General features: G+C 41.9%; 1 protein-coding gene across 3 annotated transcripts in view; it reads right to left on the bottom strand.

Annotated features, from left to right (window-relative positions):
* The window catches only part of CROT (carnitine O-octanoyltransferase), a 61205-nt gene extending 46145 nt beyond the window's left edge, over positions 1 to 15060 (bottom strand). Inside the window, exons 1-6 of one of the 3 annotated variants that reach the window (XM_027539861.1) lie at positions 14984 to 15060; positions 13969 to 14059; positions 11181 to 11316; positions 6897 to 7021; positions 5138 to 5319; positions 4845 to 4969 (exon numbers count right to left, since the gene is read on the bottom strand). In XM_027539861.1, coding sequence (XP_027395662.1) covers positions 4845 to 4969; positions 5138 to 5319; positions 6897 to 7021; positions 11181 to 11295 — 547 coding nt within the window. In that variant the 5' untranslated portion in view covers positions 11296 to 11316; positions 13969 to 14059; positions 14984 to 15060. Of the gene's footprint in view, positions 1 to 4844; positions 4970 to 5137; positions 5320 to 6896; positions 7022 to 11180; positions 11317 to 13968; positions 14060 to 14625 lie in introns of all 3 variants that reach the window. The other 2 variants (XM_027539859.1, XM_027539860.1) reach the window with 2 other exon arrangements.
* Positions 15061 to 26135: the final 11075 nt, after the last annotated feature.

Genomic DNA, 26135 nt, shown 5'->3' with positions numbered 1-26135 from the left:
ATTGTCCTCTACTACTTAAAATTTGGCACTGTATAAAGGAAATAAACCTGAGGCCAAGTTAACACTTGAGGAGACGAGAACAGAGGGTGCTACCTAAGGATGAGCATCAGAGGTTATATCTGAGCAGAGACCAAAGTAAAGTAAAAGAGCTAACACAGAGATATGTGTAGGAAGAGAGCTTCAGGCAAAGGAAACAGCAAGTGCAAAGGCATTAGGGCAAAATGAGCTGGTCTGCTTAAAGGGAGAAAAAGGTCAGTGCAGCTGCAGCAGAGAGAAATGAGTAGAATGGCAGAAAAAATTGCAGCCACATCCTATGGGCCTTAGAAAGGGCTTGCAATTTAAAAAATGATGGAAAAGAAGCCAATGGAAGGTTTTAAGCAGGACAGTAATAATGTCATCTAATTACTACTTTACAAAGGGCATTCCAGCTGCCATATGAAGAAGGGATTATAAGCGGGAAGAGAATATATAGCAGGATCAGAGTTAGGAGGTAACTGAAGTGGTCCAGGTGAGAACAACCAGAGAGGTGATGGTGGCTTTGACTAGGGTGTGACATTGAAAGAAAGCAAGGGGTCAATTTTTTCTTTTTAAGATGGGACATATTACAAATCTGTCCAACCCAGTAAAGAGGGAAAATTGTTAATGCAACACAGAAAGAAGGATAATGCAAAAGCAAGGCCCTTGATTAAACAAGAGGTGGAGCCCAGGACATCATGCAGAAGGGCTATCCTTAGGAATCAGAACAGTTCATCCGTCTTTATAGAGAGAAGACAAAGTATATGAATATGTAATACTGCACTGCAAGGAGGCTGCAAAACGGGCTAACATTTGAATGAATATGTTTCTATGACTGCTGTAATAAATTACCACTAACTTAGTGGTAAATCACCACTAACAAGAAAATTTTATTGTCTTACAGCTCTGGGGACTACAAGTCTGAAATGTGTCTCTCTGGGCTAAAATGAGGGTTGTCCCTGAGTCTGGGTTCCTTCTGGAGACTGTAGAGGAGAATCTGTTTCCTTTGATTTTTCAGCCTCTAAAGGCTGCCCATATTCCTTCTTGACTCAGAGCTCCATTCCTTCATCTTTAAAAGAATTTTTTTTTAAGTTTTTTGGCTGTGCTACACAGTTTTCATGAGAAACACTGGACTGGAAGAAACACAAACTGGAATCAAGATTGCCGGGAGAAACATCAATAACCTCAGATATGCAGATGACACCACCCTTAGGGCAGAAAGTGAAGAGGAACTCAAAAGCCTCTTGATGAAAGTGAAAGGGGAGAGTGGAAAATGTTGGCTTAAAGCTCAACATTCAGAAAACGAAGATCATGGCATCCGGTCCTACCACTTCATGGGAAATAGATGGGGAAACAGTGGAAACAGTGTCAGACTTTATTTTTCTGGGCTCCAAAATCACTGCAGATGGTGACTGCAGTCATGAAATTAAAAGACGCTTACTCCTTGGAAGGAAAGTTATGACCAACCTAGATAGCATGTTCAAAAGCAGAGACATTACTTTGCCAACAAAGGTTCGTCTAGTCAAGGCTATGGTTTTTCCTGTGGTCATGTATGGATGTGAGAGTTGGACTGTGAAGAAGGTTGAGTGCCGAAGAATTGATGCTTTTGAACTGTGGTGTTGGAGAAGACTCTTGAGAGTCCCTTGGACTGCAAGGAGATCCAACCAGTCCATTTTGAAGGAGATCAGCCCTGGGATTTCTTTGGAAGGAATGATGCTAAAGCTGAAACTCCAGTACTTTGGCCATCTCATGCGAAGAGTTGACTTATTGGAAAAGACTCTGATGCTGGGAGGGATTGGGGGCAAGAGCAGAAGGGGACAACAGAGGATGAGATGGCTGGATGGCATCACTGACTCGATGGACGTGAGTCTGAGTGAACTCTGGGAGTTGGTGATGGACAGGGAGGCCTGGCGTGCTGTAATTCATGAGGTCTCAAGGAGTCGGACACGACTGAGTGACTGATCTGAACTGATCTGATCTGACACAGTTTTCAGGGTCCTTAGTTCCCTGACCAGCGATTGGACCCAGACTCTGGCAGTAACAGTGTTGAGTCCTAACCACTGGATCAGCAGGGAATCCCTTCCACTCCTCTGTCTCTGATGCCATCCAGGGAGGATCATAACTTCCTCGTGCTTCCACCCCTTGGCTCTCTCCGCTTTCTCCTTCTTCACTTATACCTAGCGATTACTCTGGGCCCAGGTGAATAATCCAGGATAAGCTCCCTATCTCAAGCTCAACTGATTGTCAAATTTAATTTCATTCTCAATCTAATTTCCGTTTATTATTTAAGGTAACACATTCAATAGGTTCCAAGGATTAGGAAATGGACATTTCTGGAGATCATTTAGTCTACCTGCCACATAGGTTAGCAACTTTGATGATAGAACCATTACATTTGTTGAGAAGTAAAAGAGCTCATTAGCTAGGAATAAAGATGGAGAAAGCCATCAAACAGTCTTCTCTGAAAGTGAGAGAATATCCTGACAAAATACAGCAAGGTAGTGCTTCGGATCCACTCGAGGCTGAGAAAAGTGGTGTTTTGTGGATTCCTCTGGCCAAGTAAACTACTAGGGCAGACGCCTTTAATATGTGGAGTAAAAGCAGAAGACTAACATTTACACAGCGTTGAGGTGGGGATGGAGAGGAGGAGGGAGCGGGTGAGCAAAGGTTTGAATGTATTTAATATATGCTAGGGAGTGGTAAGAGTAAAGAATCACAGAAAGATGTGAAGATTTGGCAGTGGGGAGGGAGAAATGAAAGTGAAGAACTGCAGAGTCACTGGATTTTAAGTCAAGATGTCAAAAAAACGACTGAGGTAGACCTAAAGGAAGTGAGTTGTGAAGAGAAAGTGGAGGTCAGAGTGAGATGCCTACAGCTGCACTGTTAGAGATGAGTTTTTTCTATTATAAGCAAGTCTGGGGCATGGCCATGGTAGTGGTGGCTGCTTGAGAAGGAGTACAGATCCCTAAAGGAAGGAAAGAAAGGAGAAGAGGAGCCATGGGTCATCCACACATGGAGGCTGAAGTCAGCAAGGATGCGACTGAGGTAATAATGGAGAGACAGACAGTGAGACAGGTGCTAAACCGATCAATGAAGGAAGGAAAATGATCAAAAAGGACGTCACTGGGACAATGACGAGCAGGGATGACACAGCCTGCTGGCATTTCTTTTTTCTTCAAAAGCTCAAACTGTAAGGAAAAAGATAAAAACGGAAAGTGCAGTGGGAAATAAAGACACCAACATCTTCTACTTGCTCTTTAGTAACAAAGTATAAGAGAAAAACAAAGTCTCCATTTGAGACGGTCACAGCAAACGTCTAAAAAAAAATAACCAGGTTTCAGAAACAGCAGCTTTCAGAAAGGAAAGGAAAGGGGAACTTTCAGAAAAAAGGAGGAGGATCCAAAAAATCCAAAAAATGGATTTTGCTGGCCATGAGTTCATGAAGTACAGCAGAAGAGTTTAGGGAAGCAGTGGAAGGTGGGTCACAGCAGTGAGAATCTTGGGTCAAATTAGGTTATGCCCTGCTCTATGAATCCAGATGACAAGAGATGCCATTCAAAGTCTGAACTGCTTGGGCAAAATGAGGTGAACAGGATGAAAAGCAAAACTGAATTAGCCTTAATTGTCACTTAAGGAAAAAAAAAAAATTGTCACTTAAGGGGTAAGGAACCTGGGTCAGAAGATCCCCTGGAGGAGGGAATGGCAACCCACTCCAATATTCTTGTCTGGAGAATACCACGGACAGAGGAGCTTGGAAGGCTACAGTCCATGGGATCAGAGAGAGTCAGACATGACTGAAGCAACTTAGCATGCACACAAAAAAACAAAAAACAGCAAAAACCTCAAACGAGGCCTAATTATTGCTTCGTTACTGAGACTAGCCTCTTAGCTGCAGTGGCTAGCACACTGTTATCCCCATCAACACATAATTTCTTCAATTTTCTCCTTAACCAGAGTAGATTCCATACCCAACATTATAATTTCTCCCTTGCAAAAATCCTTCACTCCCTCTTCCACTGTTGCTGCTTAAGAAAAAATACATGATACCATATAGTCTAACTTTAAACCCATAAACACACATTTCAACACTGTTTAGGTACCCTACCTTTGCACAGAATGTGTGCTTTTCCCATTTTACAAAACGACCATTTCGAACTATCAAATGATACAATGCAAGCATTAGGTTTGTATCAAACCACGTAAGTCACAGTTTCAAAAAAAAATCCATTCCCATAAATTATTTCCAGCTAAATCACTATGGCTAAAAGATAAGGTTCATAGAAAGCCTAGTCTTTCTATGACTAGGCCAAATCAAAATCCAATAAAACTAGTCAAAATCCAGTAAGAAATATTCTTCGAAATCATACGTTCCATAACATCACGGGATTTCCCTGCCAGCTCAGTGCTTAGGACCTGACACTTCCACTGCTGTGGGCCTGGGTTCTGTCCCTAGCCAAGGAACTGCGATCCCGTAAGGCACATGGCACGGCCAACGAGAGAGTACATTCCACAGCATCACAGAAGAACTGCAGCAAAACCACCCAGATCCTGGGGCTTCCCTGGTGACTCAGCAGTAAAGAATCTATCTGCCAAAGTTGGGGACTCGAGTTCAATCCCTGGTCTGGGAAGATCCCACACGCTGAGGAACAACTACACCCATATGCTGAGACTACTGAAGCCCCCCCTCGCCACAACTAGAGAAAGCCACACGCAGCAACAGAGACCCAGGACAGCCATAAATACAATAAATCTTAAAAAAAAAAAAAAAAAAAAAAACTATCCAAACCCCAATGCTTTTACCAGGAAAAGTACAAATGTTTTCTACTTACCAGTCCTAAAATAATTAATAATTGAATCTCTAGTAATTCCTGGAATCTTGCAGGTGGAAAACAGCATTCGGAATTGATTCATATCTAGAGGAGTATTTCCAACTTTTTCAACAGCTAACTTTTCTCTATTAAAACAAACAAACAAAAGTATATTGGCCAAGAAATCATTACAAAACTTTTAAACCAGTCACACCTATAGTATTCATCCCCAGATGAGTAAATTAAGCTTCTCAACATTTTGCCACCAGAGACTTTGGGTAAATATGTAACTGAATTGACAAAACTATCCTTACTTTCTTAATAGCTGCCAGTAGTTCAAGTTATGCCAAAGACTTATACTTCCTCTTTCCAACTGTGTGCCTTCCTTTGGAGGCCAGTAGTGTTCAATATGGCTTGCAGGACCCCCAAAGTTGACATTCAGTTGTGATGGTATACGAACATCCAGGTAGGCAACATTCAGCCACCACTCTTCCAGCTAAAAGAAATTAAGAACATCAGCCTAATGCTATTGATAGTATTAATACCTGAAGGTGTAACTGCTGAGAAGGAAAAAAAGCTCTATTCTTTTTTCTTTAATTACTTTTCAATACTTAAAAACATGTTTGATTTTAAATCATTACAAATAGTAAAAATGCTATTGTGATCATTTCTTTCTTTTGGAATTATGGGATCTGAATTAAGTACTAGTCAAGTTTAACTACATTATCAAAAACATGAAACAAGAAAGCACTGAAAGAAACACCTTCAGACAGAGCATATTAAAACTACCAATATCCAACAAAGCACTCTAGGTGTGTTTTCTCAGAGTACCTGTTCACAACTGCAACTGAATCTCATGTGTAAGTAAGTGGGTCTCATCAAATTACCTGGAGCTCTTTCTGAAGAATTTGATGTTACAAACTATAGTCAGTCATTCGGAAAAATATAAGTGAAAAGGATACAGGCAGAACAATGACTTTTTAACCTTTACCCTAATTTAAAGTCACTGAAGGCTCAAAATTGAGAAAAAAGGAATCTAGACATATAAACTTGTATTATTCCATTATAGGTATCTAAAGGACAATAAAAAGATCAGCTTGCTTTTTATTTCTGAAACTAAATGATAGTTACAAACATTATTTCTAGACTAAGGCAGTATCTTAAATTACGAAAACTCATCCTACAGGAGTAGTTAAGATGAAAAATCAAAGAAGATTCCTTGTGAAAAATTACTGAGATCTTTATACCAATGTTTCCTCAATCTACCCAGCTGAAACACAGAATACCCATAACCATTCTTCACTCCAGTTTTCTAATGGCCCTTTTCTCCTGTGCACTGTATAAATATTTGCACACTGTAAATGTGATATCTATTTTAGTATTTGGGGCTTTATTTTTAGGCTATGATTATCTGGACAAAATGTTTTTCTCAAACATGGTCTAAAGATGACCTGCATCAGAACTGCATAGAGTAGTTAAATAAGGATATCTGGGCACCCTTTCCAGAGATACTGAATCAGAATCACTGGTCCCAGGAATTCTGCATTTTACCAAGTTCCCCTACATAATAAGAGGAACCCACACACAATACTTAAAACTCCCCAGAGTTAAACAATTCATTCATTCTTTTGGATGATAAAAGATGCTGCTGCTGCTGCTGCTGCTGCTGCTAAGTCGATTCAGTCGTGTCCGACTCTGTGCGACCCCAGAGACGGCAGACCACCAGGCTCCCCCGTCCCTGGGATTCTCCAGGCAAGAACACTGGAGTGGGTTGCCATTTCCTTTTCCAATGCATGAAAGTGAAAAGTGAAGGTGAAGTCGCTCAGTTGTGTCCAACTCCTAGAGACCCCATGGACTGCAGCCCACCAGGCTCCTCCATCCATGGGATTTTCCAGGCAAGAGTGCTGGAGTGGGGTGCCATTGCCTTCTCCGTGATAAAGGATTCTATAGTATATTTCTACAGTAATAGTATTCTACAGTATATTCTACAGTAATAATTTTAAAATGAAAGCTAGATACACATTTACTTTTCATTAAGTATCAATATTCTAATAAATACAATAACATAAATACCCAGTTTCTTCTTCCTTTTGCTCTTTGAAGTAATTTCTGCTGCAATTTTTCTCCAATGCCATTTTGAAATTTCCAGACAATTGCTTCAGTATTCTTATATTCTTCCTCATTTGCAAATGGCTTTACTGTAAAAGGAAAAAATATGCATTAAAGTATTTAGACATCAAGTACCACAAACTCACCTCAATTATTATTACTTACATAAATCTTGACTCAGTTACATAAAACACTTATGTATATACTAGAGCAGTCCACTAAATTAGAGTTTATAACATGAAAATGGCTGAAAAGCAATAATGCAAAATATGTCAAAAAATAAAACAGTGGATACTATGTAGTCTGATAACTATTTCTCCCAAAATTATTTTAAAATCATTCTAGACAATGATAGTTAAAATGACACACAGGACTATCACCTAGCCATTACTGTGAGAAATCTCGCTAGCCATTACTGTGAGAAATTAAAGCTTCTTTCCATTAATGTTCAAGCAGAGCCTTAAACATTATGAATGTAAATGCAGCATATATGTAGATTTAAGTGTAAAGCCTTCCCAGAGCAGTTTAGGATCGCTTGTGGCCAATAACGACTTTCTTCACGAACACATACACAGAATACAAGGTGCCTAGTCCATGAAAACCAAGTGTTCTGAAAATTAAGCTATAGATGAAAGTAGAAATCCCTTAATTAGAAACCAAGGGACATTAATATCTTCCTTTTGATTTATTTTTGCCTCCTCAAAATTTTAAAGTTAATTTAAATAGCTGCATTCAGAGAGCACAAGTGAATAATCAGAAAGTTTTTTTTAAAAAAAGAAACTAGAATTCCCAGATGAAAGTAGGTGAGAAAAAAAAGAAAAAAAAAGTCAGAGTCTTCCAGTTAAACAAAGGCAACCAAGTTCATAAAGGTATCTTCACTTCTAGTAACTCACTAAAATGAGAATTACTAAAAAGGTGTAAGTTTATAAGGACAAAGCACATGAAAGAAGAGAGGACAGCAGAGAGGTTAACATTTTACAAATTAGAAAACGTGTGGGGAAATGGTGACTGACCACAGAATGGACGAAGTAGCCACAGCCTAGGGAGTAGAAAGAAGTGGGAGGGTAAGGAGGGCTTGGTGCAAACCCAACAAGCAAGCCAAGTCCTGCAGTGGAACTCGAGGAAGGTTCAAGAATTCATGACACACAGACTTCTAAAGATAAGGGACAATATGAGGCTGAAAACAGTGTAACTGCTTCAATGCCTGTAAAAGCAGCTGACAACCACCCCACCCACAGCCGTCCTTGTGAATCTCCTACACTCCAGAAAGCCAGACAACTTCCTCCCTCCCAATAGCGTTAGAAATATGAAGGTTTACCCTTAGGAGAAGTTGTCCCAAACTAGCAAAATACATTGATTCCAGCTCACATTTTAAACAGAGGGTTAACAATGAAAGTGTACACTAGAGCAATGATCCCTCCTGTCTCTTCCTCCACTCAGCTCTCCAAACACTAGCCATCAGGCTTCTGCCTTCCTAACAAAAGATGAGAGAATTCTTCTTCGGGGAAAATATCAGTCCAAGAGAAAGGAGGTTGGGCATTTGCTGCTGCTGCTGCTAAGTCGCTTCAGTCGTGTCCGACTCTGTGCGACCCCATAGACGGCAGCCCACCAGGCTCCCCCGTCCCTGGGTTCTCCAGGCAAGAACACTGGAGTGGGTTGCCATTTCCTTCTCCAATGCATGAAAGTGAAAAGGGAAAGTGAAGTCGCTTAGTTGTGTCCGACTCTAGCGACCCCATGGACTGCAGCCCACCAGGCATCCCCGTCCCTGGGATTCTCCAGGCAAGAGTGCTGGAGTGGGCATTTGGATATGTCCTAATAGAACTTCTAGACCTCTGCCCTATTACCCTCTATGGCTCATTATAAGGCCCACAGGTCACCAAGGTCTACTCACACACTCAGAGCTCCGCATAAGCTTCTCAGGATCTGACTCAAATGTGAATGACAAAGGATTGCCACATATTAGAGGAAACCCCTTCATGTAGGAGTCAGACCAAAAAAGGACTGATGATACCAAATATTAAGTGGACCAAAAAGGGACAAGTGGCTCAGAAGGTAAAGAATCTGCCTGCAATGCAGGAGACCTGGGTTTAATCCCTGGGTCAGGAAGATCTGCTGGAGAAAGGAATGGCAACCCACTCCAGTATTCTTGCCTGGAGAACCTCATGGACAGAGAAACCTGGTGGGCTGCAGGCAATGGAGTTGCAAAGAGTCGTATATGACTGAGTGACTAACACTTTCACTAACAAAATGAAAGGAAAATAACTTTTTAATTAAAAGCTTTGCCCAGAAGAACGAGATCCAAGTAATAGGAGCTGCTCTCAGAAAGAGAGTGAAAAAAAGAGAGGAGAAAACTGCAAAACAAGTGATACTTTAAAAATTTCTGGGTGGAATGTGCAGGGGGAGGGAGGCTCAAGAAGGATGGGATATACATGTAATTATGACTGATTTGCTTTGTTGTACGGCAGAAACTAACACAACATTATAAAGCAATTTTCCTCTAATTAAAAAAAAAGAATAATTTCCCAGAACTGAAGAACATAACTTTTTAAACAGAAAGGACCCACTGAATGTTCAGCGAAATAATGAAAATACCTATACATCATGGTACATCACTGAGATATTCAGAATAACAGAGATAAAGAAATGGTTTCCAAACACATCTAGGGAGTGAAAAACAATGGGTCACATATAAAGGGTCAAACACCAGAACAGCATCAGGTTTCTCAAGAGAAACAGACAGTCCCTTCAAAACTTAAGAAAAGCCATTTCCAACCCCAAATTCTATACTCAGCCAAACAATCAAGCATGAGTAGCATAAAAACATTCTTTTCCTCCCAGACACCCTTTCTCAAGTAGCCTCTAAAGATGCACTTCAAAATAAGCAAACGAAACGAGGAAACCGAACCCAGGAACCAGGGAATCCAACGCAGGAGAGAGAGGTGAAGAGAACCACCAGAATGATGGCTACAGAACCTCCAGCCATCTTGAGAAAAGTAAACACTAATTCCAACAAGAAGGTAGTGGGCTCCAGGAGGGATGTCTCCAAGAAGAAATGAAACTGAGTGACTATCTTGTGTATTTAACTGGATTCAGGGATTTTAGGTGTAGTGAGATATCTGGGGTGAGTGAGTTGTAGATACAAAGCAAAGCAAGCAAATGAAAAATGAGGAAAACCCAAAAAATGCAGCCAAAAGGTAATTCCAGTACTGTCCACTGAATGGTTCACTTGTGAATAACTGCATATCCCCAAACCCTCAATGGTCTGGTAAATTATTTTGGGGAAAGTGAAAGTGAAAGTGAAGTCACTCAGTCATGTCCGACTCTTTTCGACCCCATGGACTGTAGCCCACCATGCTCCTCCGTCCATGTTATTTTCTAGGCAAGAGTACTGGAGTGGGTTGCCATTTCCTTCTCCAGAGGATCTTCCCAACCCAGAGATGGAACCCAGGTCTCCTGCATTGTAAGCAAGACGTTTTACCGTCTGAGCCACCAGGGAAGTCCTACTTCGGGTAAATCCAGATTTAAATCAGGTGAACACTAATTTAATTGCAGGTGGTGATTTGGGGCAACAGTGAGAAAATTAGAGGGAAAATGTGATATGTTAGATTGCATAAATGTTGAGAAATGAAGCTGGAGGTTAGAGGGGTGTAGGAGAACTAAATCTTGATCTTTTTAGGAACTAACATATAATACCTACAACTAAAAAAATCTAAGAAGGAGTTGTATATGCTTGTTAGTTTAAATCTGGAGATAAACAACACAAGAAGTAGATATTTGAAAATGCAGTGCGGGAAACAAGGCAGAGGACTACTTGTTATTGTAAACCTAATAGTACTACCTGGCTTTTTAACTATGGAAAAATTAACATGAGAGAAAGACAGAAATGTTTTGGACATTTTAAGGATACTTTTAATTATCATGAGCCTAGAGGACAAAGACTTCCCTGGTGGCTCAGAGGTTAAAGCGTCTGCCTACAATGTGGGAGACCTGGGTTCAATCCCTGGGTCGGGAAGATCCTCTGGAGAAGGAAATGGCAACCCACTCCAGTACCCTTGCCTGGAAAATCCCATGGACGGAGGAGTGTGATAGACTACAGTCCATGGGGTCACAAAGAGTCGGACATGACTGAGCGACTTCACTTTCACTTTTCACTTAGAGGACAAAACAATTAGACCCTCATCAACTTCTGACAATTTCACAGTTAAGCTGCTAGCAATATTAACATACATTAAAAGATCACAAACATACCTGATTCAAGGTATTTTTTTAATGATTCTTCAAGTGAAGGAACAGGCAGCGATGGAAGGGAATCTTGGTACTGAAATGTCCTTTCTTCAGTTGATTTAGCCAGTTGATTTTCCATGATGCAGTCACAATAGGAACACTATAGAAAAAAGCCCTCATAATTAACTCCCATAAATATTATACTAGTTTCAATCCACTACGTCAATATTTAGGGATCACAGTATATCTAGGACTTGGTTCTAGTCCTTAGGAATTCACAGATTTGCCTGAGAGAGAAAATCAATTTAAAAAAAAAAAAACAGTCTCAAATTGCTAGAGATCAAGGAGTGATCCTCAAGATCACTATATTTTTTTGAGCCAAGTATTGCAGTAAGTGTGATAGAAAATGTATCATCTCCTTCATCTTCATTCTATGAAAAATGGCATTCACTGCCATTTACATAAGAAGTCAAATCTTAGAGATTTACTAAATTGCCTAAGATCAAACCAACAGCTCAAATACAGATCTGTTTGACCATAATCTTCCTCCCATACCTGATAGTGGGAGAGGGGACTTACAGTCAGTCTAAATGGGTACGTAGAATGCAGATGTATAGAAAAGGACAATGTACTGAGAGAAAGAAATTTCAAGAGGAAAATATGAAGGTATGGAAGAGTCATTAAATCATAAACTTACAAAATATTACAGAATGCATAAATCAACAGAATGCATAAGTCATACAACAAGCTGCTGTAACCTAATTGTGCAGTGAGGCCTACACAGAATGATCGAGTATCATAAAGCAATCTTGAACATTTTCCAGATGTATTAATTTTCAGAGAAATCAAAGTAACACAAAATGTGAATAGAAAAAGAAATTCCTCAAAGAAGCCTTTAAAATTATATATTAAAATGTGCTCAGTCACTTCAGTCGTGTCCGACTCTCTGCGACCCCACGGACTGTAACCTACCAGGCTCCTCCGTCCGTGGGATTTTCCAGGCAAGAGTACTGGAGTGGGGTGCCATTTCCTTCTCCAATATATTAAAATAGCAGCTGAGAAATCAAGGAACAGTAATATTAAGAATTTCCTGGCCTTTCAAATACTACTTGTTAAAACTAATAGCAAAGTCAAATAGTATATTCCACTCACAGAAAGTTACAGAATAAAACATTACTTAAAAAAAAAAAAAAAAACAATGGTGTGGCAGAGACTGCTCTAAGCCAATATAATTCTCACCCTTTCTTAACAGAATCCTGAGTCTCAGCTGGGTAGCAGGCCACACAGCTGTATCTCTCCTACTCTCCCTTGGAGCTCAGTATGGCTTTTAGATGTGTATGCTGCCTCCAGCTTATGCCCCTGTAAGGAACTACAGGTGTTCTCTGCTTTCTCTTCTCACTGCCAAGCAGGAAAGCCAACTGGACTAGCACTTTGGACCCATTTATAGGAGACAGGTATTGAGGCTGTTAGCACCTTCCTACTAGACCTGGACTCCTTCCTCTAGATGTATAAGAAAAACAAACAAAAAACCACCACCACCACCACCGAAAAAAAAAAACCCTTTTACTTATGCCACTGTAGTTTGGCTTTCTTTGTTAAGGAAGAAGAGCTTAGCCTACACCACTAATATAAAGAGATAATCCAAAACTGAGATACAACAAATATCCCAATTCCTCAGCTTTTTCCTATCTAAATGACTAACTGCACTTCACTGTGACCATCCATAAACATGGCTTTAGGACTAAAAGAAATGCAGATCTGGGTCCAAATGCCAACTCATCATTTTCTACTCACATGCCCTGAGACAAATAACTTTATCTGAATTTCTTTATCTGTAGAGAGGATACTCAAATAATCATTGTTAGGGTTAATTTTTTCCTTAATACCTTTGAAACTGAATTATAAAAATAATCTAGTTTTGAGACAATCACATCATGTTAAGCAGGATTTCTGTAAGTGGCCCTCTTGATTCTGCCCCCTCTAATACCCAGAACCTGTGAATATGAGATTATCACTTCTTGGACTGTGATGGTGTTATTGCAAAATTGACCTTAAAGAAGAGGGATTATCCAGGTGGGCCTAATCTAATCACTTGAGCTCTTAGGAGCAGAAAGCTTTCTCCAAGAGGTGGAACGGTTGAAGGTGCTGTCTGGCTTTGAAAATGCACTTGCTCCCGTGGAACTGAGAGAGGCCCCAGGTGACAGCCAGTAAGGAAATGAGAACCTCGGTCCTGATGGGAAATTAATTCTGCATGGAAATTAATAACTGCATGGAAATTAATTCTACCAACAACCTCAATGAATCTGAAGATGGATTCTCCCTCAGAAAGGCCGGACCAACAAATTCATTTCAGCTTTGTGAGACACTAAGCAGTGAACCCAGCTAAACCTACCCAAACTTTGCATCTATAGAGATGCAGGTTAATAAATTTCTTAACTGTTAGGTTTGTGATAAATTGTTATGTAGCAATAGGAAACTAATACACCTGTGTAGAAAAACACGCTATTCTCTGTATACATCCGTGCCACTTAGACTCTAGGCATCTGAGACCACGACGATCAATTCCATACTCACTATGGTCTTAACTCAGCCAGAGGTACACAGTAAAAATGTGAATTATCAGATTCTTTCATGGAGGATTGTTTTGAACTCTCAATCACAAAGACTGAATAATACAATTCCAAAAGAACCTATAAATAAATGCTTTAGGAAAGTGATGATGCCAGACTTAATTACAGTGGGCCACCTGGGAGCAGTAAGATGGAAACTGAGTACAAAACAGAATCAGGAAAAAGTAAAAGGAACCACATACCGGTAAACCAAGACGAGTTGTTTAGGACTGCCAAGTGCTTGCTGTAACAATTCTGTTCAGGAACCACAGGGGTGTGAACTGAGCCGGTGAACTGTGGGCAGGACGAAAACAAGCTTAACAATTCCAGGAGTAAAAAATTACCAAAAACTAGTAAAAGAGGGTGGAAGACATACAACTGAAGGGTTGCTGCTGCTGCTGCTGCTGCTGCTAAGTCGCTTCAGTCGTGTCCGACTCTGTGAGACCACAGAGACGTCAGCCCACCAGGCTTCCCGTCCCTGGGATTCTCCAGGCAAGAACACTGGAGTGGGTTGCCATTTCCTTCTCCAATGCATGAAAGTGAAAAGTGAAAGTGAAGTCGCTCAGTCGTGTCCGACTCTTAGCGACCCCATGGACTGGAGCCTACCAGGCTCCTCCGTCCATGGGATTTTCTAGGCAAAAGTACTGGAGTGGGGTGCCATTGCCTTCTCCGAACTGAAGGCTTGGGAGGCGCCAAGTCTCATCCCTTCGGAATTCACAGCAAACACACACAAAAAGTCCATCTGCCAGAAAGCTAGATAAAAATTACTACACGGATTAACTAGGTGAATTACTAGGACAACCGCACTCCTTCCATTAGATAAGCCCAAGATTACCATGTACCTCCCGGTGCCCAGGTACCTGGTGCTGGCGATTTATCGCAGGGCTGCCAAGTTTAAAGCCTGGCACTAGAGACAGGAGGAGAGGGCGACGAGAGCTCGGAGACGCTCCCCACCAAAGCAAAGGTAGCTCCGCACACACTCTAAAAGCCACCAGGTGACAGCAATCTAACGAAGCACCACCACGGACCAGCCCAGCGGCCCAACTTCAGGAGTACTTCTCAGACCCGGGCCAGAGACAAGCACGAAGTTACCTCCGCCGAGTCCTGTCACCTCTGCCGCTCTACACCATTTAACCCTGTCCTTAACTTCTCCCCACCCCCAAAATGTTAGGGTAGAGAGGGAGGGAGCGCAAACTCTGCCAGCCAAGTAGTCCCCACCCCGCTCTGCGCTTCACCAACTCCGCTGCAGCCCCCAGCAGCACCCGCCTGCTTCCCTCACGCCCAGAGGCGCGAGAATTGGACGGAAAGCCGCGAGGGTCCCGCCCCGCGGTTAACGGGAAACGGGGATTTGTTGGGATGCCCTGAGGGTCCCGCCCCGTCCTTGAAGGGACGGAGGGCCGGCTGGGCCTGCGCTTTCTCGCGACTTGGCCACGCCCTTTTCGGGCTTTCCTGGTCCGCTGCCCGCCACTTACAGGCCTGGCGGGCAGGCCGTAAGGGCCACAGTCCGAACCCAGCCTGGCAGCGGTTTACTGCTTGCAGCTGTTGGACCACAGCGCCTCACTCGGGACGTGGCTGGAGCTGAGGGCCGGCTGCACTCCGCTCAGGTGCCTCTCTGGAACCGGTATAAAAACAAATGGCCCATTTTCACGCAAGCTGTGCAAGACTCGCTGCGCTGTTCCTCTTCGAACCCCAGCTCCTACTTAGCAGCCGCTCTTCCCAAAGTGAAGAATTCCTTGTCATTTTTGTAACTCCCAAGTAAGAATTTATACCAGTGCCTTAAGGAGGAATACTGTCGTTCCCTCCGTGTCCTACCAAGAGAACAGTAACCACATAAATCCCCACTTGGTCTCTCTTTTGCTTCATCCACTGGGGCTGAAATTTGCCCAGCTAGACATCCTGCAGCACTGGGCTATCGGAGCTTCCCTACCCTCCCACAGGTCTTCCTGCTGCCCAAGGCCCTTGAAGCGCGCAGGGACTCATACTGCAAGCTTCAGGCTGACCTGATACCTTCTACTGTCGCACCAAGAAATGAAGTTTTTAACCCGAGGGAATTAGGCAAGTGCTAGAGAAAGATCGTAATACAATTAACATAGTTTCACAAGCAAGTCTATTTTACATTTACTCCTGGAAATACACTGTTTCAGTTTTCATTTTAAATACATTTTCATTTTTGTGAAAGAAAAGGCCAATGGTTTACAGTGATTGTGAAATGGATATCAAATATAAATAACTGGATTTCAAATTAACATGTCCGTCCCAGGTCCCAATCTTTTCCTAACTCTGTAAAATCTGACCAGAAGGAAACTGAGGATACAAATGAGTATTTGTAAGTTCGCTACAAAAATAGGAATGAGTTTGGTTGCAGTGCATCTTCTGTGCTTTCTAGTGATGTTACATAATATGTGGCAGACACACTTTTCTGATAAATGTTCTGAATTCTGAAACCTATCAGGCCAAATAAGGTTTCAGATAAGGGATTATAAAGTTGTACTGATTTCTGAAGATGCGGGGGGGAAAAAACTTCGCTCATAGTATTTAGATGCTATGTTCTGGATAATGTTACAATTGGCTTACAAGGATGTGGGGAAAGAAACTATCATAGTATTTAGATGCTATGTTCTGGATAATGTTAAAATTGGCTTGCAAGGTATTATTCTTAAACACAATTTTAAAAATAGTCAAAAAAACTTCAAAGTATTTTTTTCTCTTCCCTAGTGAATTTTGGTGCCTCTTACAGTTTTTGCATGTCTAATACCTGAGGGTGCCATAGAATTTAGGGTCACTTAGCTTCAATGCCTCCTAATCTTGTTAATTTAAGGGGAAACACAATATTTCTGTAAAGATTCCTAGATTTTTAGAAAGAAAAAACCCGTGGGATTGAATGCAAAGGAGTGAAACAGAGACTTGGGTATGCAGGGGAGAAAAGGTAATCTTTAAAAATATATGAATAAGCAAGTCTACCAATAATTCCCCAAAGCATATAGTTAAAAGTGACTTGTTTTTCTTCAAAATACACAATATGAGTTTTAATGGCAGGTTCTGAATTCTCTTCAGGTTAAATTTGAATTAGTTTACATCTCTTGCAGTGGGGTGGCTGATAGTGGCTCTTGAGCCATATGTTCAGGTACATGACATATATTGATAACAAGAAGTTGTCCCAAGGTTAAAAATTGATTGTGAGTCAAAATACTTTTGTGAAGAAAACCTTGTAATTACTACAAGTAGTGATAATAACATTTTTTATTTAACCTTATTTATTTTTGGCTGTGTTGGGTCTTCGTTGCTGCGTGGGTTTTTCTCTAGTTGCGGTGCACAGGCTTCTCATTGCTGTGGCTTCTCTTGTTGCAGAAAACAGGCTCTAGGGCACACAGGCTTCAGTAATTGTTGTTGCCATGCTCTGGAGCACAAGTTCAATATTGTAGCGCCTAGGCTTAGTCGCTGCAAGCAGGTGGGATCTTCTGCGATCAGGGATCGAATCTGCGTTTTCTGTATTGTCAGATGGCTTCTCTACTACTGAGCCACCAAGAAAGCCCAAGTAGTGATAGTAAGGTTTTTAAGTTGCCATAAAAGATATTTCATTTTTAGTCCCATGAGACCTTTCATTTCTCATCCTATGTAGCTCTTTCTCAGTGTACAACAAACAGAAATAGCTCCTGTAGACAAATCTGGATAAGTTTCACTGTGAAAAGTGTAAAAACACCAGGAATTTACACTTTAGATATGCACAGCTAGCTGTTAAGACTTGTGACTCTGAGAAGTAATGAGTTATAGTATAAACAGCTGTAACCTATGGAACAGATCTTTAATCTACTTTCATTCCAATATATAAAATGAACATATTAAAGAAATAATTATGTGATCTTTTCTTATTTTTAACGACGGGGTGTGGGCAATAGACAGGTAATCACTTCAGGAAGCAACTCACAGCAAAAATAAAGCATTCTGGATACGAAGAAATCAACCTGAGATTAAAAATTAACTCCTCTCCCAACAGCAGATGAACATACAAAGGGTGTTTTCTTAGGACTATTCTTTGGTTTGGATTTGTCTTTAGTGATATTTACTGTATATAAAAATTTACCACCAAAATCCTAGAGAACAGTTAAGATCACCATGATGTCTTTAAATCTCAGAAAAAGTCTGTATTACTAAGCAGAACATAAATTAACAGCTTTGTCAGGATATAATTTACATACCATAAAGTGCCCCCATTTATCTATTTACTTTTGCCACGCCACTCGTGTGATCTTATTTCCTTGACCAGGGATTGAACCTGTGTCCCATGCAGTGGAAGAGTCCTAACCACTGGACAGCCAGGCAGTTCCCTAAGATTTCATTTAAAGTGTATAAATCAGTGGCTTTTACTATATTTACAGGTTTATCCAATCAGATCAGATTGGATCAGTCGCTCAGTCATGTCCGACTCTTTGCGACCCCATGAATCGCAGCACACCAGGCCTCCCTGTCTATCACCAGCTCCCGGAGTTCACCCAGACTCATGTCCATCGAGTCAGTGATGCCATCCAGCCATCTCATCCTCTGTCGTCTCCTTCTCCTCTTGCCCCCAATCCCTCCCAGCATCAGAGTCTTTTCCAATGAGTCAACACTTCGCATGAGGTGGCCAAAGTACTGGAGTTTCAGCTTTAGCATCATTCCTTCCAAAGAAATCCCAGGGCTGATCTCCTTCAGAATGGACTGGTTGGATCTCCTTGCAGTCCAAGGGACTCTCAAGAGTCTTCTCCAACACCACAGTTCAAAAGCATCAATTCTTTGGTGCTCAGCCTTCTTCACAATCCAACTCTCACATCCATACATGACCACAGGAAAAACCATAGCCTTGACTAGACGAACCTTTGTTGGCAAAGTTATGTCTCTGCTTTTGAATATGCTATCTAGGTTGGTCATAACTTTCCTTCCAAGGAGCAAGCGTCTCTTAATTTCATGGCTGCAGTCACCATCTGCAGTGATTTTGGAGCCCCCAAAATAAGTCTGACACTGTTTCCACTGTTTCCCCATCTATTTCCCATGAAGTGCTGGGACCAGATGCCATGATCTTCGTTTTCTGAATGTTGAGCTTTAAGCCAACTTTTTCACTCTCCACTTTCACTTTCATCAAGAGGCTTTTGAGTTCCTCTTCGCTTTCTGCCATAAGGGTGGTGTCATCTGCATATCTGAGCTTATTGATATTTCTCCCAGCAATCTTGATTCCAGCTTGTGTTTCTTCCAGTCCAGCGTTTCTCATGATGTACTCTGAATAGAAGTTAAATAAGCAGGGTGACAGTATATAGCCTTGACAAACTCCTTTTCCTATTTGGAACCAGTCTATTGTTCCATGTCCAGTTCTAACTGTTGCTTCCTGACCTGCATACAAATTTCTCAAGAGGCAGGTCAGGTGGTCTGGTATTCCCATCTCTTTCAGAATTTTCCACAGTTTACTGTGATCCACACAGTCAAAGGCTTTGGCATAGTCAATAAAGCAGAAATAGATGCCTTTCTGGAACTCTCTTGCTTTTTCCATGATCCAGCGGATATTGGCAATTTGACCTCTGGTTCCTCTGCCTTTTCTAAAACCAGAAAAGTGTATAAATCAGTGGCTTTTACTATGGGGCGTGGGGAGGAGCAACCGCATGCCTGAGGCCAGGGGTGGTGGATGGGAGGACCAACCCCACGTCCAAGGAGCCGTGGCTCCGTGGGCACAGGAGGGCCTAGAGGAGCTACCCACGTTGAAAGTCAGTAAGGGCGGCGGCGAGGAGATACCCCTCACCCAAGGTAAGGAGCAATGGCTGCACTTTGCTGGAGCAGCCATGAAGAGATACCCCACGCCCAAGGTAAGAGAAACCCAAGTAAGACGGTAGGTGTTGCAAGAGGGCATCAGAGGGCAGACACACTGAAACCATACTCACAGAAAACTAGTCAATCTAATCACACTAGGGCCACAGCCTTGTCTAACTCAATGAAACTAAGCCATGCCCGTGGGGCAACCCAAGATGGGCGGGTCATGGTGGAGAGATCTGACAGAATGTGGTCCACTGGAGAAGGGAATGGCAAACCACTTCCGTATTCTTGCCTTGAGAATCCCATAAACAGTATGAAAAGGCAAAATGATAGGATACTGAAAGAGAAACTCCCCAGGTCAGAAGGTGCCCAATATGCTACTGGAGATCAGTGGAGAAATAACTCCAGAAAAAATGAAGGGATGGAGCCAAAGCAAAAAGAATACCCAGCTGTGGATGTGACTGGTGATAGAAGCAAGGTCCGATGCTGTGAAGAGCAATATTGCATAGGAACCTGGAATGTCAGGTCCATGAATCAAGGCAAATTGGAAGTGGTCAAACAAGAGATGGCAAGAGTGAATGTCGACATTCTAGGAATCAGCAAACTGAAATGGACTGGAATGGGTGAATTTAACTCAGATGACCATTATATCTACTACTGCGGGCAGGAATCCCTCAGAAGAAATGGAGTGGCCATCATGGTCAACAAAAGAGTCCGAAATGCAGTACTTGGATGCAATCTCAAAAACGACAAAATGATCTCTGTTCGTTTCCAAGGCAAACCATTCAATATCACAGTAATCCAAGTCTATGCCCCAACCAGTAACGCTGAAGAAGCTGAAGTTGAATGGTTCTATGAAGACCTACAAGACCTTTTAGAACTAACACCCAAAAAAGATGTCCTTTTCATTCTAGGGGACTGGAATGCACAAGTAGGAAGTCAAGAAACACCTGGAGTAACAGGCAAATTTGGCCTTGGAATACGGAATGAAGCAGGGCAAAGACTAATAGAGTTTTGCCAAGAAAATGCTCTGGTCATAACAAACACCCTCTTCCAACAACACAAGAGAAGACTCTATACATGGACATCACCAGATGGTCAACACCGAAATCAGATTGATTATATTCTTTGCAGCCAAAGATGGAGAAGCTCTATACAGTCAGCAAAAACAAGACCAGGAGCTGACTGTGGCTCAGTCCATAAACTCCTTATTGCTAAATTCAGACTGAAATTGAAGAAAGTAGGGAAAACCACTAGGCCATTCAGGTATGACCTAAATCAAATCCCTTATGATTATACAGTGGAAGTGAGAAATAGACTTAAGGGCCTAGATCTGATAGATAGAGTGCCTGATGAACTATGGAATGAGGTTTGTGACACTGTAGAGGAGACAGGGATCAAGACCATTCCCATAGAAAAGAAATGCAAAAAAGCAAAATGGCTGTCTGGGGAGGCCTTAAAAATAGCTGTGAAAAGAAGAGAAGTGAAAAGCAAAGGAGAAAAGGAAAGATATAAACATCTGAATGCAGAGTTCCAAAGAATAGCAAGAAGAGATAAGAAAGCCTTCTTCAGTGATCAATGCAAAGAAATAGAGGAAACCAACAGAATGGGAAAGACTAGGGATCTCTTCAAGAAAATCAGAGATACTAAGGGAACATTTCATGCAAAGATGGGCTCGATAAAAGACAGAAATGGTATGGACCTAACAGAAGCAGAAGATATTAAGAAGAGGTGGCAAGAATACACAGAAGAACTGTACAAAAAGCATCTTCACGACCCAGATAATCACGATGGTGTGATCACTGACCTAGAGCCAGACATCCTGGAATGTGAAGTCAAGTGGGCCTTAGAAAGCATCACTACAAACAAAGCTAGTGGAGGTGATAGAATTCCAGTTGAGCTATTCCAAATCCTGAAAGATGATGCTGTGAAAGTGCTGCACTCAATATGCCAGCAAATTTGGAAAACTCAGCAGTGGCCACAGGACTGGAAAAGGTCAGTTTTCATTCCAATCCCAAAGAAAGGCAATGCCAAAGAATGCTCAAACTACTGCACAATTGCACTCATCTCACATGCTAGTAAAGTAATGCTCAAAATTCTTTAAGCCAGGCTTCAGCAATATGTGAACCGTGAACTTCCAAATGTTCAAGCTGGTTTTAGAAAAGGCAGAGGAACCAGAGGTCAAATTGCCAACATCCGCTGGATCATGGAAAAAGCAAGAGAGTTCCAGAAAGGCATCTATTTCTGCTTTATTGACTATGCCAAAGCCTTTGACTGTGTGGATCACAGTAAACTGTGGAAAATTCTGAAAGAGATGGGAATACCAGACCACCTGACCTGCCTCTTGAGAAATTTGTATGCAGGTCAGGAAGCAACAGTTAGAACTGGACATGGAACAATAGACTGGTTCCAAATAGGAAAAGGAGTTTGTCAAGGCTATATACTGTCATCCTGCTTATTTAACTTCTATTCAGAGTACATCATGAGAAATGCTGGACTGGAAGAAACACAAGCTGGAATCAAGATTGCCGGGAGAAATATCAATAAGCTCAGATATGCAGATGACACCACCCTTATGGCAGAAAGTGAAGAGGAACTCAAAAGCCTCTTGATGAAAGTGAAAGTGGAGAGTGAAAAAGTTGGCTTAAAGCTCAACATTCAGAAAACGAAGATCATGGCATCTGGTCCCAGCACTTCATGGGAAATAGATGGGGAAACAGTGGAAACAGTGTCAGACTTATTTTGGGAGGCTCCAAAATCACTGCAGATGGTGACTGCAGCCATGAAATTAAGAGACGCTTGCTCCTTGGAAGGAAAGTTATGACCAACCTAGCTAGCATGTTCAAAAGCAGAGACATTACTTTGCCAACAAAGGTTCGTCTAGTCAAGGCTATGGTTTTTCCTGTGGTCATGTATGGATGTGAGAGTTGGATTGTGAAGAAGGCTGAGCACCAAAGAATTGATGCTTTTGAACTGTGGTGTTGGAGAAGACTCTTGAGAGTCCCTTGGACTGCAAGGAGATCCAACCAGTCCATTCTGAAGGAGATCAGCCCTGGGATTTCTTTGGAAGGAATGATGCTAAAGCTGAAACTCCAGTACTTTGGCCACCTCATGCGAACAGTTGACTCATTGGAAAAGACTCTGATGCTGGGAGGGATTGGGGGCATGAGGAGAAGGGGACAACAGAGGATGAGATGGCTGGATGGCATCACTGACTCGATGGACGTGAGTCTGAGTGAACTCCGGGAGTTGGTGATAGACAGGGAGGCCTGGTGTGCTGCGATTCATGGGGTCGCAAAGAGTCAGACACAACTGAGCGACTGATCTGATCTGATCTGATACTCTCTGAGACCCCATGGACTGTATCACACTAGGCTTTTTTTGTCATCCACATCTCCTGGAGTTTGCTCAAATTCATGTCTATATAGTCAGTGATGCTATCTAACCATCTGATCCTCTGCCGTCCCCTTCTCCTTTTGCCTTCAATCTTTGCCAGCATCAGGGTCTTTTCCAGTGAGTTGGCTCTTCACATCAGGTGGCCAAAGTATTGAAACTTCAGCTTCAGCATCAGTCCTTCCAATAAATATGCAGGATTGATTTCCTTTAGGTTTGACTGGTTTGATAAAACTGCCAAACTGCTTCCCAAAGTTGGTGCGTGATTTTACATTCCCACCAGCAAAGTATAAGGGTTCCAATCTCTCTCTGCCATAACAGTAACAGTAACACTTGTTATTGTCCATCTCTTTGATTATAGCATCCCAATAGATGGGATATATTAGCTCACTGTCTTAATTTGCATTTCTGTGAAGACTAAGTGTTGAACATCTGTTCCTGTGCTTATTGGTTGTTTGTGTCTCTTCTTTGGATAAATGCCTTTGTGTTGTTGAGTTGTAAGAGTTCTTTATATATTCCAGATACAAATCCCTTATCAGATACATGATTTGCAAATATTTTCCTATCTGTGGATGGTCTTCATTTTCTTGATTGTGTTCTTTAATGGACAGTTTTAATTTTAATGATGTTCTGCTAATCAATCTTGTGATTTTGCTGTTGTAGCTAAGAAATTATTGACTAATCTGAGATCATAAAGACTTACTCCTGTGTTTCTTCTAAGAGTTATGTAGTTTTTGCTCTTAGACTTATGCCTGTGATTCACTTTAAGTTACTTTTTCCGTGTGGTGGGGAGTAGGGGTCCAAATTCATTCTTTTGCATGTGGAATCCAGTTGTCCTATTACCACTATTGGTTGAAAAGACTTTTCCCACTAAACTGGTTTGGCCCCTCTGTCAAGTCAGTGCACCATACGTGATACCCTTTACTTCTCACTCTCAATTCTCTTTGATTCACCTGCATGTCTGTCCTATGCTGGTACCACACTGTCTTGATTACTACAGTTATTGAGTTTTGAAATTGATATCTGAGTCCCCCAGCCTTTTTTTTCTTTTTCAAGATCATTTCGGCTATTCTGGATCTCTTGCCTTTCCAGTGTTGTAACACTTTGTGGTATAGTTACAGACGTCAAGTAGTGTTTCATTTGGTACATAAATGTTGACTTTTTTTTATATCACAGGCTTCTAAGAAACCAACCTAGTCTAGTTAGTAAACTGAACTGTCGACGTTCTTGGTTTTTTTCCCACATCATGAGCGTGTGTGCTTAGTCATATCAAGACTCTCTGAGACCCCACGGACTGCAGCCCACCAGGCTCCTCTGTCCATGGGATTTTCCAGGCAAGAGTACTGAAGTCAGTTGCCATTTTCTCCTCCAGGGGATCTTCCTGACCCAGATATCAAACCTGCGTCTCCTGCATCTCTCACATTGGCAGGCATATTCTTTACCACTGAGCCACCTGGGAAGCCCAATTTCTCATATCACAGCAACACCTAATTCGTGTAGATCAGCTATATCTTCATTTATGCAGTTATTATAAGGAAAAAAGTTATTCACAAAGTTTTTCCCTATAATAGAATCCCTTTTCTATCATGTGAAGTTTATCTAAAAATATTAACAGGTAAGGGACTATGGATACACATGGTATACAAATAAGATCTCAATGTAGTGAAGTTAAACACTGTTAACCTTAAAAATAAAGCAGTCATATTTTAGCAAAAATGGGGTTATTTGGGACTAGCAGAAGAATTGGTTTTTGAATCCAAGAGTCTGTTTCGTAGAGTTTGACGGCACAAGGAATGGTTGCTGCTGCTGCTGCTAAGTTGCTTCAGTCGTGTCGACTCTGTGCGACCCCAGAGACGGCAGCCCACCAGGCTGCCCTATCCCTGGGATTCTCCAGGCAAGAACACTGGAGTGGGTTGCCATTTCCTTCTCCAGTCAAGGAATGGTTAGCAGTACCTAATAGGGGCTTTCCAGCAAGGCTGAAGGAAGTCTTTCTGGAGGCATCTTTTCCAATAGGCAGGCTGCAAAGTGTGATGCTTAGGGTCTTTGCCTCCTGGGAGCACGCTGTGAAAGGATTGCTCTACCAAAGCATGGTATTTTTAACACAAGCAATTAGGCCTTTATGATAATGAAATTTATCTCCTTTTTATCAGCTGTTGATCAAAAGAGGCAGAGGCCAGGTGCATTCGATGTGCTGTGACTAGCTCAAAAGACTGAGAAGTGCCTGAATATCAAGCTTGAGTTTGAGCAAACAGCAGTTTTTAATTGGAGACCCTATGTCCCTTCAAGGCCAACAGTTTTAACATATGAATGTTGTCGTCCTGTGAAAAAGCTTGAGAAAGGGAGCAAAGAAGCAAACTACTCACATAGTATAACAAAAGTAGAGCCTGCAGAAAACTTTACACCATCCAAATCAACCTTCATGATTTGTGAAGAGTAAGGTAAACTTCCTGTGAAATGCAGGGGCATTACTGTCCAAATTTATTGCCTTTCCAAGTGAGCGCAAAAGGGTGTTGTTTAGTCTTATCAACTGGAATACTAAAGAATGTACTCCATAAATTAATTACAGTGAAAATGTGCTTTCAGTGGGACTGGATGTCAGTAGTGTGTGGAGGTTGGGAACAACAGGGTGTCAAGGGATGAAAGAGTGGTTTATTGCTTGTAAGTTCTGGTTGAATGTTCATCGGGGCCCTTGAGTTTTCCTACAGGTAAAATGGGTATTACAGGGACCAGAGGGCTTACCCCGTGGCTCAGCGGTAAAGAATCCACCTGTAGTACAGGAGACAGAGGTTCGATCCCTGGATCAGGAAGATCCCCTGGAGGAGGGCAAGACAACCCACTCCAGTATTCTTGCCTGGAGAATTCCATGGACAGAGGAGCCTGGCAGGCTACAGTCCATAGAGTAGCAAAGAGTTGGGCACAGTTGAAGCGACTGAACATGCATGAGTGTGCGCACACACACACGCATATGCACAGGGACTAGAACAGAGGGTGATAGGCTCTAAGCCTTGTAATCCTCTATTATGGCTTGATGCCTTGAAGGACTCCTTTATTTATAGGGTGTTAATTCTGAAGAGAGGCTTTGAGGGATCTATTCGAATCTTGACAGGGGGTGCACTGTGGATTCTACAAATATCCCTTGAAGATTTTTCCCATAAAAAGAGTGGTAGCTGATCCAATAGGGATAAATGGCCAGCGTCCCCAT

Source organism: Bos indicus x Bos taurus, chromosome 4, assembly GCF_003369695.1.
Source record: "Bos indicus x Bos taurus breed Angus x Brahman F1 hybrid chromosome 4, Bos_hybrid_MaternalHap_v2.0, whole genome shotgun sequence".
Classification (NCBI taxonomy): domain Eukaryota; kingdom Metazoa; phylum Chordata; class Mammalia; order Artiodactyla; family Bovidae; genus Bos; species Bos indicus x Bos taurus.
This window is presented reverse-complemented; position numbering and strand designations above follow the sequence as displayed.